Source organism: Sycon ciliatum, chromosome 5, assembly GCF_964019385.1.
Source record: "Sycon ciliatum chromosome 5, ocSycCili1.1, whole genome shotgun sequence".
Classification (NCBI taxonomy): Eukaryota; Metazoa; Porifera; class Calcarea; order Leucosolenida; family Sycettidae; genus Sycon; species Sycon ciliatum.
The window spans coordinates 5,437,017-5,452,753 of NC_088647.1; the positions used below are offsets into that span (position 1 = coordinate 5,437,017).

General features: G+C 49.3%; 2 protein-coding genes across 5 annotated transcripts in view; both read right to left on the reverse strand.

Moving 5' to 3' along the window:
- The window catches only part of LOC135817317 (uncharacterized), a 97,650-nt gene that overhangs the window by 65,228 nt on the left and 16,685 nt on the right, over positions 1–15,737 (reverse strand). The gene's annotated exons all lie outside the window — the stretch shown is intronic.
- On the reverse strand, positions 4,249–12,729 carry LOC135817310 (lysine-specific demethylase 2A-like). 2 transcript variants are annotated; one of them, XR_010553530.1, is made up of 7 exons: positions 12,484–12,729; positions 12,149–12,245; positions 10,741–10,847; positions 10,242–10,335; positions 8,823–8,976; positions 5,535–5,649; positions 4,249–4,802 (listed from the first exon to the last, which is right to left on the reverse strand). XR_010553530.1 is itself a non-coding variant. In XM_065330469.1 (6 exons), the coding sequence occupies exons 1-6, from the start codon at positions 12,630–12,632 to the stop codon at positions 4,774–4,776; spliced, it is 630 nt and encodes a 209-aa protein (XP_065186541.1). In that variant the 5' UTR covers positions 12,633–12,729; the 3' UTR covers positions 4,249–4,773. The 2 variants fall into 2 exon arrangements, 1 of the variants encoding a protein (XP_065186541.1); XM_065330469.1 differs by lacking the exon at positions 5,535–5,649.

Below are 15,737 nucleotides of genomic sequence, written 5' to 3' on the forward strand. Positions count from 1 at the left end.
AGAAAGTTGAATATTCACAATGGGCAACGCCAACTGTTCCGGTCAAAAAGCCGGATGGCTCGATTCGCATTTGTGCGGATTACTCGCGCACTCTGAATGCACATTCACCGCTGGAAAGCTATCCGCTACCTACAATCGCTGAGATCCGCGCTAAATTGTCAGGCGGTACGAAATTCACCAAAATCGATCTCAAGCAGGCGTATCACCAGCTCGAGCTCGATGAATCATGCCGAAAGTACACCACTATCAATACTCACCGTGGTTTGTTTGAATATGTGCGCTTACCGTTCGGTGTACACTCGGCTGTTGCCATTTTTCAGCGCACCATGGAGACTGTGCTGGCTGGCATCGATGGATGCATTGTATACATCGATGACATTGTGGTTACGGGCAAAACACCTGACGAGCATCGAGCGACCCTTGTGAAAGTTCTCCAGCGCCTGCAAGAAGTCGGCATGAAACTAAAACTCGAGAAGTTTGAAGTCATGCTTGACAGCATCTCCTACTTGGGGCACACATTCTCAGCGGAGGGTGTATCGCCATCAGCCGAGCGCACTACAGCCATGAAAGACGCAAAACCTCCTACTACTGTGAGTGAACTGCAATCGTTCATCGGTTCTGCGAACTACGTCAGAGCATTCATTCCGAATTTTGCCACCATCATGGCACCGTTGTACGCCTTACTCAAAAAAGATGCTGTGTGGAAGTGGGAGTCTAGTGAGAGCAACGCGTTTGACGCAATCAGATGTGCACTCTGCGCCACTGAAACGTTGGCTTTCTACTCCACTACGAAGGACATCAAGGTCCAAGTTGACGCCTCAGGCGTAGGTCTAGGAGCGGTGCTATTGCAAGAAGAGCGACCTGGTCATTTCCGTCCCATTGCATATGCCTCGCGTGTTTTGACCAAGGCGGAAAAGAACTACTCTAACATCGAGCGAGAGGCGCTTGCCGTGGTGTTCGGAGCTACTACTTTCCGCCAGTACCTTCTCGGTCGCAAGTTCATTTTCGAAACAGACCACCAGCCGCTTGTTAAACTGCTTGGGTGTACAGATGGCGTTCCGTACTTGGTGTCACCGAGACTCAAGAAATGGAAGTTGGCCCTAGCGGCATACGACTACTCTATCAAGCACATCCCAGGGCGCCAAAACCCATTCGCTGATTTCATGTCGCGCCAACCTGGTCCTGGCGCTCCCTGCTCCGACGAGGTAGCTGATGAACAGGTACTATTCATTGAAAGCGAAGTCATTAATGCGGACACAGTTGCTACCGAAACGAAACGGGATCCTATACTGAAGACAGTTTGGCACCATGTACTGAATGGGTGGCCGGAAACCATTGATCAAACTCTACAGCCGTACTTTGCGAAGCGCTGGGAGTTGTCTGTGTCTGACAATATCCTTCTTTGGAACGATCGTGTCATTGTTCCAGAATCATTACGTGAGTTCTTGCTGAACGATCTTCACTATGAACACACAGGTGTAGTTCGTATGAAACGCTTGGCACGTCGCTACATGTGGTGGCCTCGTATCGACAGGCGAATGACTGTTGGGACATTCTTCCAAAACATGACGTCACAGAATTCGTAAAAAAAAGACAACTTTTGTCGCAAGCGGCTAGCCTGTCGCGCTCGCGAGACTCATCTTGGGCGCGCTCGAGCTGCGAAGCGCGACACACGAGCGCGACCCAAACTGTGTCACGTGTGTGTCGAATCTGATCGTCATTATGATCGCCTTCGATTATTTATTTTCGTTCTACTCGACAATTCCAAAAATCAGTGCCATTGGCTTTAGCTTTGCCCTTGAACTTGAAATCTCGTGCCTTATTCTTTCTTGGGGACTGGTGTTGGATATTGAACGGGCGGAGTGACCGCCGGGATGATGGATGAAGGAGATGATGGCCTAATCTTGGCTGCGCGCATTCTCATTTTCGCGTGGCCTGCCACTAGTGTTTGATTCACAAAGGGTGTCACAGGCATAGCTGGAGGAAGAAAGGTGATGTGAACTTCAGAAGTTCTGCCATCGCAGCACTGTATAGAGGGCCATTAGAGGCTGTGTAGGCTGTATGTTTGATTTAGTTTGATTTAGCTCAGTGCTGAGCTTGCACCACACCACAGGTAGCATATTGAGTATTATTTACATTATCCATATAACTTGAACCGCTCTGTGAGCGGTTCTGAAAAACCTTTACTGGCGCTGCCCCGTCGTAAAAGTAAGAAATTAAAACTGGCTCATTGTACCCCCAAATGTGAACTGATCCACCTAAATCGCAAATGACGTGACCCGAACGCAGCAGTAGCACGAGGGTGCACTTGTGGTGTGCCGCAGGGCTCTGTACTAGGACCCATGCTGTTCTCCATATACACCAGAGATATCCCCTCGGAATCTGCGCCGGCATCATCACTGCAGTTTGCGGATGACATCGCCCTGACATGTGCAAGACGGACAGCGCAAGAGGTGTCTGATGTGCTCAGCTTGGCGGTTACCTCCCTCTCAAGTTGGCTGGACGCTTGTGGTCTTGTATTAAATGCAAAGAAGAGTAATGTATTGGTTTTTACCAGCAGCAGTGGGCAGCAGCCGGACGTGGGTGTACGCTGTCGAAATGATGTGCTTCCGCACACCACCAGCGCGAAATACCTCGGCGTCTTAATCGATGAACGAATGACCTGGCAACCGCAAGTTGACTTGTGCATCTCACGCACTGCTAGGAAGATCGGTAGTCTGTGGCGGGCGCGACGCTGCCTCACTCTAGCTAGTCAAAGCAAGTACTTCCTATCTGTCATCATGCCGGATTTGATATATGGATCGTCAGCATATGGCTCCGGCTTGACCCACAACCAGCTAAACCGCTTGCAGGTGGCCCAAAACCGCGCAGCAAGGGCGGTGTTCAGACGACCACGATTTACCAGGGCCCGTGACCTCTTGGAGAGGCTCTCTGTTTATCGCGTGGACGAGTTATATCGCCAGAAACTGCTCGTGCTGGTATGGCGGTTCGTTCATAACCGTGCCAGTCCTGCTCTGCAGGCACTGTTTGTTCGCAACTGCGGAGCAACTCGCCTTCAGCGCAGTCTGGGCCTACAACAACCAATAGCCAGAAGCCGAGCAGGCCAATGCCGACCGGCATCTCGCGGTTGCCTGTTATGGAACCATATACCTGACACGGTGCGAGCTATGGGCAACATCCCAGCATTCCGCCAAGCTGCCATTCCCTACACGTAAGTCGTTGTAGACTGCTATACAGTTGGCCATACCATGGTATTCAGTACCCACGAACTTTGCAAAGCCGATAATGTGATAATGTACCGTAGTGCATGCACCGGTGGTACCACCACTTCGTAGACTGCCTCCCGTTCATTTCTGTGCTCCTGTCTTTATTCTCGTCAGCTGTGTACTTCAGCAGTTCAATTCTGTGCTCTAGTCCTCTTTATTCTTGTGAGTTGTGTACTCGATTTGCTGTTTGTCTGGTTTATTTGAATTCGCACAGTAAATGTGTACTTCAGTTATTCTCTCCTCCCTCTTCTGAGTTTGACTCTCCGCTGGCCTTCTCTCCTCCCATCCCCTTACATCGTATTGGGCCTGCGCACACACTACATTGTCACATAGCACAACTCAACCATTCGCTACCCTGTTATTGAGCACTCCTGCTCGTTTGGTCTCGCAAATCCAAATAAAATCAATCAATCAATCAGGTTCCTACCTGTGGATGCAGATGGGGACGCTGGTCCACAGGCCATGGTCGTCGATGAACTCCCATGTTGGATATCCGATGGAAGTAACTATGTGTACTAGCAAAGTTACACTGCCACTGATACCATGTACTAGTGATGGTGTTACCCTATGATGTGCTGTGATCCTGTGCCCTCCCGACCTCGTGCTACTGGTGCGTTCGGGTCCCGTCATTCCCGATTTAGGTGGATCAGTTCACATTTGGGGGGACAATGGGCCAGTTTTAATTTCTTACTTTTACGACGGGGCAGCGCCAGTAAAGGTTTTTCAGAACCGCTCACAGAGCGATTTTTATATGGATAATTTCAGTTTTTTTTCCGTTCCCTCCCCACCCCAACCCCGAAGGTAAACATGATGAACACGCGCGCGATGTACTGTGTGTAGGCATGAGACTGCGATAACACACTGATACATACCAGCCATCCCCACCTCGCTTACCCCGCACACAGCTACACAAACACGCGGATGCACACGGTACACGCACACATACGCACATGCACACGACACAAACAGGAAATTCTTCATGTAAAATGCCATGCAAAGCAGTGGCCACCGTACTTTTAAAAGGAAGTCAGTTGTGGAACAAAATAATTCAACTACAACGTGTAGACAAGCTGACGGCCAAAGCACAACATAGCAAACATGACATTTGCCCAAGGATTGCAGTTTGCAGACCACGCCATGGAAGCAGCGAATACAGAATGTAATATCATACAAAGTGACAAGCAAAGAAGTGGCCACCATACACCAGAGACTTGCAGAAAGTCACATATCCAACAGATGGAAAAGTGAACAGCAATCTGGTACAGCCCACACAAGACAAAGCTGACCTGATACTTGTCCCAGGATCGCAAGTGGCAGATCCTTTTCAATGCATAACATGCAGGTGTACGTTACACGCATGGACAAAAACTGACCGTGTCGCCAGCATACAATGTCATCACATAATTATATACCCCACAAGTTACACACATGCACAGTAGAAGCACAATGAAAGCAATGGAAAAGTACGATGTGGTTGCTGAAGCATCTTCGCACTTCAAATTCAGACTTAAATGTGGTCGTCCCGAGATGATATACCTGCAAGATACAAGTGATGCAGAAAGAAAGCAGAAGGTCGTGAGGTAGGCTATGAGACACCACAAACGGGTCACCTACATGTATGTTCAGGGCTAGTGCACTCGCACACAGAATTATCATAATCGAGCATTTCCCAAACTGAGAAGTGCAAGGAAATCCACTTGCATGCACAGGAGCAATTTTGCCGCTGATGTGATGCGCAATTCGAGACGATCTGCGATGCTGCGTGCTCACCTCTGATGCCGATTACTTCCTTGCTTAGACCGGCCCGGTCTGCTCTCCCTTCACTCTGTTCTAAATCCTACTTGGAGCAGTAAGGCTGTGTCACTGCTCCTACTGATAACCCAGTTAGGTTGTGGTCATTGTTGTGAAAGCAATATCATCGTCATTGTGGTAATAACATACGTTTTTGCACAGCGGCTGGCGCTAGAACGTGCAGCAAGCAGCACGCTTGTACTTCGGATTTTGCGATTTTTTCGAGGGCAATGGCTTCCTTTTTGCTTTGGCTACCTACGAAGTATGACCAAAAAATCCATGAGAAGTATTTTTTGGAGCTGGAGTACGAGTGGGGTTGTCTGATAAGTGCTACGAGAACCCTGCTTTGTGGCTGTAGAGCGCTTAAACGTGCCCTGTTGGCCGAAAAATCCGATTTTTTCTCTCCCGGGGAACACCCCCGGACCCCCCTTGTACCACTCCCAACCACCCTGTGACACCCCTGTCATTGTAGCTTACCTTCTGTCTTTCTTGGAGATGCAGTAGCAGCTGAGGACTTGCATACAATCTCTGTTTCAACTGCCACTATTTCCACAATGTTGTCAGGTATTGGTGCGGGCGACACACGCAGATTCTACACACGCAGAAGGAAAGAAACACCATGTTTCGGTGGAAGTGCGCGAGTTCGATTGGGATTCAAGTAGGAAGGGAGCGTCGCAGCTTCCTCGGACCAAGACCATTCGACTCAGCACCCCGAAGACCACAACTGGTGAAATTTTGATTTTAGGGTATACTTCCCCTTTAAAAAATCACGGGTCTGCGTGAAACTCAGATTGAGCTATCAGATTTTCCCCCGAGACAGAATAATGATTTCACTTAGCACCATAGGAGAGAGCAATGAAAACAAACACGATGACCAGTAAGAGCAAAAATCTGGAACATGACTTCTATTATGTTCTAATTTAGTTCTAAACGAAGCATAACGTCAGAACGGGACATTTTCATGTCTGTTGTCGGCAGGAAAAGGTCAATTGTCGGCGGGTCGTGAAATGCCTCCAAAATCAGCAGGCTACTGACATGTCGGCAGGTGTGGCAACACAGACACACACACACAACCACACACACACACACACACGCGCGTACACATGCACACACGTACACACACACAAACACACACACACATACATGCACACACACACACACACGCATTACACCTTCAAGCAGCCGAGCCCGTTGGCAACAGACCCAACACAATCAGGCATAAAGGCACCAACCAACCGAACTAGCTGGCACATACATACACACACTTACACACACTTACACACACACATACATACATACTACTACTACTACTACTAGCAGCATGACTGCCCAGAGGGGCAAGTGTCACCCCTATGGAAAGGGGACCAGAAAACGGGACACGGATCACAAGCAGGACCGCGAATGTCTGGCTAGATCCTGCTGCCGGCGGAAATTGCGTTTACAACGTGGGCAGCTGAGGGGCAGAGCTGCTCTCTCAGCAGCAGATGGTCTCGCACCACGATTGCAGTTGTGACGCTTGAACCCGGCCGCAGAACGGAAGCATCGCTGACATGTTGGGCAGTGCTGCTGGCAACAAGCTGAAAGTGGCACAGACAGACTGACTGTTGGTGTAGGAGAACTCGTGGCAGGCTGGCATCGATGAACAGAGTAGCCACCCTTGCTGCGGAACCACCTCTGGCAGTTCTGGCATTGCACTGATCCACGCTGGAGCTGGATGGGAAGCCGTCTCTGAGTGGTGCACTTGTGCCGCGTTCTATCTGAGACCCGTGAGAAGTTCCGGTCACACACTGCGCAATGCACAGACTTGGGCATGGTGGAACTCGACTGAGGGGCAACCCGTACTTCCCTCCACTGTTGGCGGTCCTGAGCAAGGATGAACCACTGAGATGGCTGTTGCAGTGCAACCTTGAGGTCGGTCATCACCGTGTCTTTCCACCGTCGCCGGGGACCACAAAACGGCCGAGGCACAGGTAGCCACCCAAAGAGGAGTTGGAGGGGGGTGCGATCCTCATCCATACGCGCAACGTGCCCAGTCCATTCCAGACGCCGATTGCGGAGGCGTGTAGACATCAGTACTGGGTCTCCCCAACGGTTCCGCAGGTCTGTGGATGACAGCCGCTCGGACCACTGACGAGGCTTGGTGATGCTGAGGACAGTCCGGATGCATTGATGGTGGAATTTATCCAAACTTCTGATATCCCGTTGGAGTGGGGTCCAACACTCTCCGCCATACAGTAATATTGAGGAAACGCAGGCCATGTACAGGTGGCGTTTACTAGAGAGGGACAGAGATCTGTCAGTGAATACCTTCTGGAGGGCTCCGAAGGCCTTTGAGGCTTCGGCAATACGGCGCTTGATGTCGGATGAAGAACGACTGTCAGGGGTCACTATGGATCCTAGGTAGGTGAACTTCGGCACGGCTTCGATAGTGCCAAGGGGGAGAACGATGTCAGCCGAGTCTTCAGCAGAGACCCCATGGCCCGCCGTCATGATCTTCGTCTTGGCGATGCTCACAGTTAGTCCAAATTCTCGGGCAACACTACAGAAGAGCTCCACACCAAACTCAGCATCACTACGGCATTCAGACACGAGAACGGCATCATCAGCATACTCCAGGTCACTAACAGACAGTGACTCGCCAGCCCTGCGCGATGATGAGCAGGGGTAGAGTTGGCCATCGATGGAAAACTGGATGCTGACAGAGTGACTACGACCTGCATCCTTTAGTCGGGTACGCCATGTCTCAACAACCGCCCCGAAGTACAGGTTAAAGAGAACGGGTGCCATGACACATCCTTGTCGGAGACCATTAACCACAGGGAACTCATCAGAGGTGGAGTTGCCAACTCGGACCGAGGCAGAGGTAGAGGTGTGGAAAGCCTTAATCAGGGCCACTAGCTGTTGCGGGACCCCAAGTCGGCCCAAGGCCACCCAGAGAGCAGCGCGTGGTACAGAATCGTACGCCTTTTTCAAATCCACAAACACACAGAAGAGCTGCTGACGATGTTCGTATGCTTTCTCGATTAGCTGGCGGAGCGAGAAGATGGCATCAACACAGCCCCTGCCTGGCCGAAAGCCGCTCTGGGACTCTGGGAGTTCCGACTCAGCCAACAACTGCAGGCGATCTTGAATCATGCGGCCACACACCTTGCCAACAACATCAAGAAGGGCAATACCCCGCCAATTATCACATTTGGACAGGTCGCCCTTCTTGGGAACAGGAACCAACTCGGCATCGCGCCATTCCTGCGGAACAGTGGCCGTCGTCCAAGCAAGTTGGACGAGATCCAGCAATGCGTCCAGGGAATCATGGCCACCTGCTTTCACAAGCTCGGGGACTATACGCGAGGAACCTCCAGCTTTGCCATTTGCAAGGTGTCTGATGGCGACGACAAGGTCTTCCATTGTTGGTGTGACTGCCAGAGACTCGTCAGGCTCACGTTGAGGGATGTTAGCAACGGTGGAGGCATTGAAGGTACTGGGGACATTGAGCAAGTTCGAGAAGTGAGTGGACCAGCAGTCTTCCTGCTCCTCCAAAGATGTGCAAACTATGCCCTCAGCATTACGGACCGGATGGATGGTGACGGATCGGAGTCCTGAATAGCACCGTTGAATGTCTCGGATGGCGGACCAAACGTGCTTACCACTAAATTTGCCACGCTCCACAGTGCTAGCTCTCTGCTCCAACCATGCACTCTTCGATACATACATACATACATACATACATACATACATACATACACACACTTACACAATCTCACTCACCAGTAGGAATGACAAAAGTCAAGCCTGGTTTCAATTCGACGCGGGCACACTTCTCGACCATGTCACCCAGGAATATATCCTGCTGTTTACCCGACAACACCCACTGCTCATAGATCTGAAGATTGATTGGGGTCGGAGGAATCAGCCAGAAAACCTGCAGTGCACAACCAACACACGCACACACACACACACACACGGCCGCATTGTAAACAGTACAGTTAGTCACACCTTTTTACACTGAACCTCAACGGTAAAGAAGGGTTAGAGCACCGCTGCCCTCAAGTGAAGGCGCCTGGCTCGAGTCCTGGTGGCGCCAGTCAATTTTTTCTTCAGACGTTTTCCCGTTTGCATCTTTCCCTCAACCAATGAACAGGTAAGGAGTCGTCTGTATTTTTCGAAAAATTAAAAAATCCGTCCTCGGGCAAAAAGGGGTAGGGTTGTCAAGAGTGCTGGCTGAATTAATTTTTTTTGATTATTCGTACTTTTTTTCTTTTTTTTTTTGCTCCAGGCCAGGGCTTTCATACACTTGTTGCACTGACTGTGTAGTGTACTGTAGACCAGGGAGTCGTAAAATACCGGTATTTACGACTCCCTGCTGTAGACGTAGTGTAGGATCGATTGTCGCAAACACCAGTATCTACTATACATGACTTTTCAGATTTTTCATGTAGTTGTAGGACGTGCATGGCCGTCGGTTGACCTACTACTCACTGTACTTAGCTACTAGTACTTGACATACAATGTAGGTGCAGTCAGAAAACATGGGGTCAGGAGTTATTATTTTCGGTAAAAATCAAAAACTTAACGGGAAAAAATGGGGGTGGGTGGGTGGGTCAGAGACAAATTGGCATGAGGACGGATTTTTTAATTTTTCGAAAATTACGGACGACCCTAAAGAAGGTGGTGTGACTTACAATCGAGCGTGACTTCTTCCTACGTAATATGTGAATGTACTGTATAGAAACAACTTGGCTCAGACCTGTTGCGACTTATCATCAAGTGCGACTTCTAATCAGTGAAATGCTGTACACTTAAGCCAATGCCAGCTTTCTTCTTCTCATTCCACTTCCTTCCAAGGTTCTTCTACAAGACACATTCGTGATTATAAGGAGCTTGTCAGTCAGAAGGATGGACAGAGAGGTAAATATACATACAAGTACGGATGGATGATGGGTAGAGAAACAGACAGAAAGACAGACAGACAGACAGATTAACAGACAGACAGACAGACAGACAGATAAACAGACAGACAGACAGACAGACAGATAAACAGACAGACAGCCAGGTAAACAGACAGACAGATAAACAGACATACAGACAGACAGACAGATGTATGTCTGTATCTACACCCATCGTCCATCTATATACTGTGTACATGTGTGTGACACAAAAACAGACAAACAGACAGGGAATGCTGACCTTTCCACCCTTGAGAATGTGATACCAGACGGATGTGCCACCAAAGTCGATACGGAAATCTGTGTAGCAGCCACCGACGCTCATCAGGCAGTACCTGTGACAGCACGGCATCACCACAAGCAACAGCAGTAGACCAGCAACAACAACAGCAGCTCCATCAGTAAGCCAGCAACAATAACAGCAGCTCCATCAGTAAGCCAGCAACAGCAACAGCACAAGTAACAGCAGTAGACCAGCAACAGCAACAGCCACACAATCAGTAAGCCAACAACAACAGTAGACCAGCAACAGCAGCGCCAGCACAACCGGCACCAGCAGTAGGGCAGCCAGCAACAGCAACAGCAGCACAATCAGTAAGCCAACAACAGCAGCAGCACCACAAGCACCAGCAATAGGGCAGCTACACCTGTAGTACTATCAACAGCACCAGCAGTCGGCCAGTAACAGCAACACCGGCGGCAGCAGCAGCACCATCAACAAGAACAAACAAAACACATACTTTTGCACTTTGGGATATTTCATGTCGACCAGTCGGTTGGTGGCCTCCTGCTGCAAAGCGCGCAATGTTTCCGGCCACACCAAGTCCACTCCATCCATATGACGTACCTGTGTGCAGCAACAACAACAACAACAGCAACAGCAGCCGCAGCAAGCAAGCAGTAGGAAGAAGAAAAGACAAATGAGCAATTTGTACACGGTTGCGAATACATACTATACAGCTTGTGATGGGGCATTGATAAACCAATATAAACACATTGCACAAACCAATCAGGAGTTAAAAATCCATACTTTCTCAAAACGAGCCTAAGCATGATCCAGGGCCTGCTCTAGACATTCAACACAGCCCGGTCAAAGTGTACCTGGCGCATGCAGGCCAGCCGGGTCAAGCCGGGTCAGATCATCCGGCAGAAAAACAACCAAAAAGCCTGCTCAAAACGCAGGAAAACAGAAAGGCGAATTTATTACCGGAAAAATCGGAAATTTTAGAGAACAATTGTACAAGGCGAACTATCAAAGTCCGCAAACGTAGAAGGTAAACGACAAAGCGTGATTTCTTTTTCTCTTCGCGCCACTTTTGACTGCCTGCCCCCATCGACTTTGAATGTCCTGACTTCCTGCTCGCCGCTGGCCAGATCGCGCTCGAACCAGTTTACCCCAGTTGACCCTAGCCGAGTTTCTGTCGCTTGTAGACTGTAGTGTAGTGTGTACGATTGCGCTAGATTTGCAACAGATGGGGTCCGCGAGTCGTAAAATACCGGTATTTTAGGAATCCATTGTCAGTTTGAGACATTTTTCAGCCAGGTCAGACTGGACCCGGTGTTATCTGTTCAGCCAGGTCGTGCAGTTCCCCAGCCGGGCGCGTGACCCGGCTGACCCGGCTCTCCAGCAGGCCCTGTGATCATGTATGACATGAGCCTCAAACGCCCACCGAACCCCCCAACACGGCATACAGGGGAGACAGTAGTGCAGTGGAGTGCTCAACTACAGTGCACTCATTTCTCACGACTCCTATCCGGACCTCCAAGTTACGGGCATCTTGGTCTACGGGGAACCCTGTGAGTGAGTTCTAGTGGATATATTACTACTTTACTACCAATTTGTGGAAATACCAGAAGTGACGTAATATGCCAGATCTACGTGCCTTCCACATCAAGATGTACGTGATTACGAACATTTCCAAATGAAGGGCAGAGCCCTCGGTCCCGGACCGCCCGGATACAACAGATAAGAGTGTACTACATATAACGTTACATGCATAGGATTGATTGATTGCAGCTTATATCAATCATATTTTCTGAAAATTGTAGTCCAAGTTGCTGTCTGATGATCGGTTAAAACCGTGAAACTCAGAGTTACAGCAGAAACGCTTTTGATTCTCTCAAGTGTATGCAGGATTGCTGACGTACCAGACTGGGTGACTCCACTTGAGGCTCCAACTTAGTCTTGGTGAACTCCAGGCTAATGACGTTGTAGAGTTTGTCGCGTTTCGCATTCGTGTAGTATCTGCACAAAAGAGTACATGGCGTGTGCCAAACACACACACACACACACACACACACACACACACACACACACACACACACACGCACACAAGCACACACACACACACACGCACGCGTACACACACACAAACACACACATACACACACACACACACACACAATGTAGCTCCACGTCTCTTGGAACCTAAGAAAACACCCAAAAGACACCATGCCACCAAGACTTGCACTGAAAGGCTTACTTTGTAAAGTTTGCCATGCTCGTGGTGGAGCCTTGTTGTGAGGACACATCCATGATGTCAATAGTACGCCCACGCCTGCCCATCACCCAAAGACCCCCTAGCGATCTCACTGGCCCATTGCCCGCCATCCTCCTGGCACCTCCACCCATCTGCTGTACACTGCCTCCCCATCGCCTCTTTCTGCGCTTTCATGCTCACACCTGCCTGTTGCCTGCCACCCTCCTGGCACTTCTACTGTCGCGCCGTGGCCCGCACCAGCTGTTTTCCCCATACCTTACACCAGATTTAGCGCTAAATTTGTTTATGCTTGTGGCCCTATGTATTTATAAGCATACTGACTCACTGTTGGGTAGACCCGAGTATCAGTTGTCTGATGTTTGCCTAACGGCATGAAACTCAAGAGTTACAACCAACCTGAACGTCCTCCGCTGAGTCTGCTATGATTTGAAAACTCCGTATGGCGGAACCCAGGTGCGCATGCAGTTTACGTAAGACTTTCCGTAGATCGACTACATTTTTTAACTAACGTAATTACGTTATGCGGAACATCTCTAACAAAGTACAGTGAGTGCAGGGAAATACTTCGACAACTGCAGACAGTCAGTAGGGACCTTTCGCACCCCGCGTACGGATACGAAACGAATGCTGATTCGTCACCTGGGTTCGAGGATTCGTCAGAGTCCCTGCGGAGAACTCGTTTTCACGAATGGAAGCCTCTTCATTCGTGGCACGCTCCGAATCCGTCAGGTACACATTTATTTGGATAGGTACACATGTTTTGCAAGGTACACATTTTTCCCTTGATTCCATGATCCATGCACGAGTGCGTGTAAAAACCCGTACGCCAAGCTACCGGCGCCCGCGGCCGTATTCGATATTCGTAGTTGCCATGCACATTTGCATGACGACTTGCGAAACCTGAAATCTGTTTTCAACGAAACGATTACGAGCCGAATCAAACTTTCGTTTCGCATTCGTTTCGTAGCAAATGCGAAAGGTCCCTAGTTATAGGCGATTCACACGACAGCCACTTGCACGTTTTACGGCGAGTGATTTACGAGAAAAGTGACTGTGTGGATTCACATGGCTGCACTCAACAGCGGGCACGTTTGCATTTTTGAATGATTCACCCACCAGTTGCCATGAGTATTTCAAATTTTCAAACGTGTACAATAATTATCATGGTGAAAAGAGCCGCGTAAAAAGTCAAGTCTTGTTTTGCGCTTTTTGGTGTAAATATAGTTTACTGCTTGCCGCAGAGGGGCTGAGGGCTAGACCCACAGGACACTTCTGATCATAACTCACTAGACCTAGTCTTTCTTAAACTTGCATTCAGTTTCGGCGGGGACAATACCCCCGACACACGACCAACAAAATCTCTGTCTTTGACGCCATCAGAATATCTATGCAAACACAGCCTAACGGACAAAGTCAAAAAAGCCGTGACCTGATGTTGACACAGCCTGGTGAGTATGGAGCTTGCATGTCGAGTCTGCAGTTAAGGAATTAATACCTCAAAAGTTGAAGCGAAATAACCTGAACAATAAACTGTGGTATAATGCGGGAAAATCAATAAATTACAAAAATGTCACGTTCGGAAATTTTATTGGGTGGTCATCCCGTTTGACTGTGCGAAGTAAAATTAAAACAACCAAATGGTTGGGTTGATCTGCACGCACTGTGCAACCGATTCTCTCACCTTTCTTCCTCCAGCTATGCCTGTGACACCCTTTGTGAATCTGCGAAACACTAGTGGCAGGCCACGCGAAAATGAGAATGCGCGCAGCCAAGTTTAGGCCATCATCTCCTTCATCCATCATCCCGGCGGTAACTCTGCCCGTTCAATATCCAACACCAGTCCCCAGGAAAGAATAAGGCACGAGATTTCAAGTTCAAGGGCAAAGCTAAAGCCAATGGCACTGATTTTTGGAATTATCGAGTAGAACGAAAATAAATAATCGAAGGCGATCATAATGACGATCAGATTCGACACACACGTGACACAGTTTGGGTCGCGCTCGTGTGTCGCGCTTCGCAGCTCGAGCGCGCCCAAGATGAGTCTCGCGAGCGCGACAGGCTAGCCGCTTGCGACAAAAGTTGTCTTTTTTTTACGAATTCTGTGACGTCATGTTTTGGAAGAATGTCCCAACAGTCATTCGCGTATCGACAGAGATTTGGAGCAGGTTTGCGCTCAGTGTCCGGAATGCCAAGCTGAAGCACGCCTGCCAGCGAAGGAGTTTGGTAGCTGGTCATGGCCGACGGGACCTTGGCAACGCTTACATAATTGATTACGCCGGTCCTTTCATGGGCAAGATGTTTCTTGTCATTGTTGATTCATATTCTCGATTTCTGGATATTGTTCCTATGGACCGTGCAACGTCCGCTACTACTATCGCTGCTTTACGCCGTGTCTTCGCTTTGTTTGGCCTACCACATCACATCGTATCGGACAACGGCTCACAATTCACGAGTGAAGAATTTCAATCATTCCTACACAAGAATGGCATTCGACACACTTGTTCCGCTCCTGGACATCCGGCAACCAACGGGTTAGCAGAACGCTATGTTGGGGTTTTCAAGTCAAAATTGAAAGCCATGGGTACGCAGGGTGACCTACACGCTACGCTACAACGCTTCCTCCTGTCACATCGTACAACCCCTTCAGCAAACAACAAGTCACCAGCTGAGATGCTTATGATGCGTCAACCACGTACCCGTTTTGACACGCTAAAACAGACCGCCAAACCGTCTGTTGACGCTTACGAACGCAACATGAACAAGACCCCAGAATTCCAACCAGGCGACGCTGTGTTCACTCTAAATTTTGGCTCTTATGGTTCAAAGTGGGTCCCAGGTCGCATCGTGTCAGTCATCAGTCCAGTCAACTACCAAGTTCAAGTTCAGGATGCTTTGTGGAAGCGTCATCGCAACCAGTTGAGAGCACGTTCAGTTCCTTTGTCTGAGTTTGTGAGGGAGGATGTGGCTGAAGCTCCCCCTAAATCGACGCATCAGGCTCCATCGTCATCCGCTGATACTGGTCCCAGTGTTTCTTCTACCGGTACAGTTTCAAGTTCAAGTCCTACTACCGCTGAGAAACAACCGTCAAGTCAGTCAACAGTCAGCCCTACACCAACAACCACGACAATACCTACGGATAGTGAGTCTGAGTCTAGAATGCCAACACCATCGACACCTGGTCAGAACACTAGTACGACCCAGTCCGGCCGCCAGGTTGTCATACCTGAACGGTACCG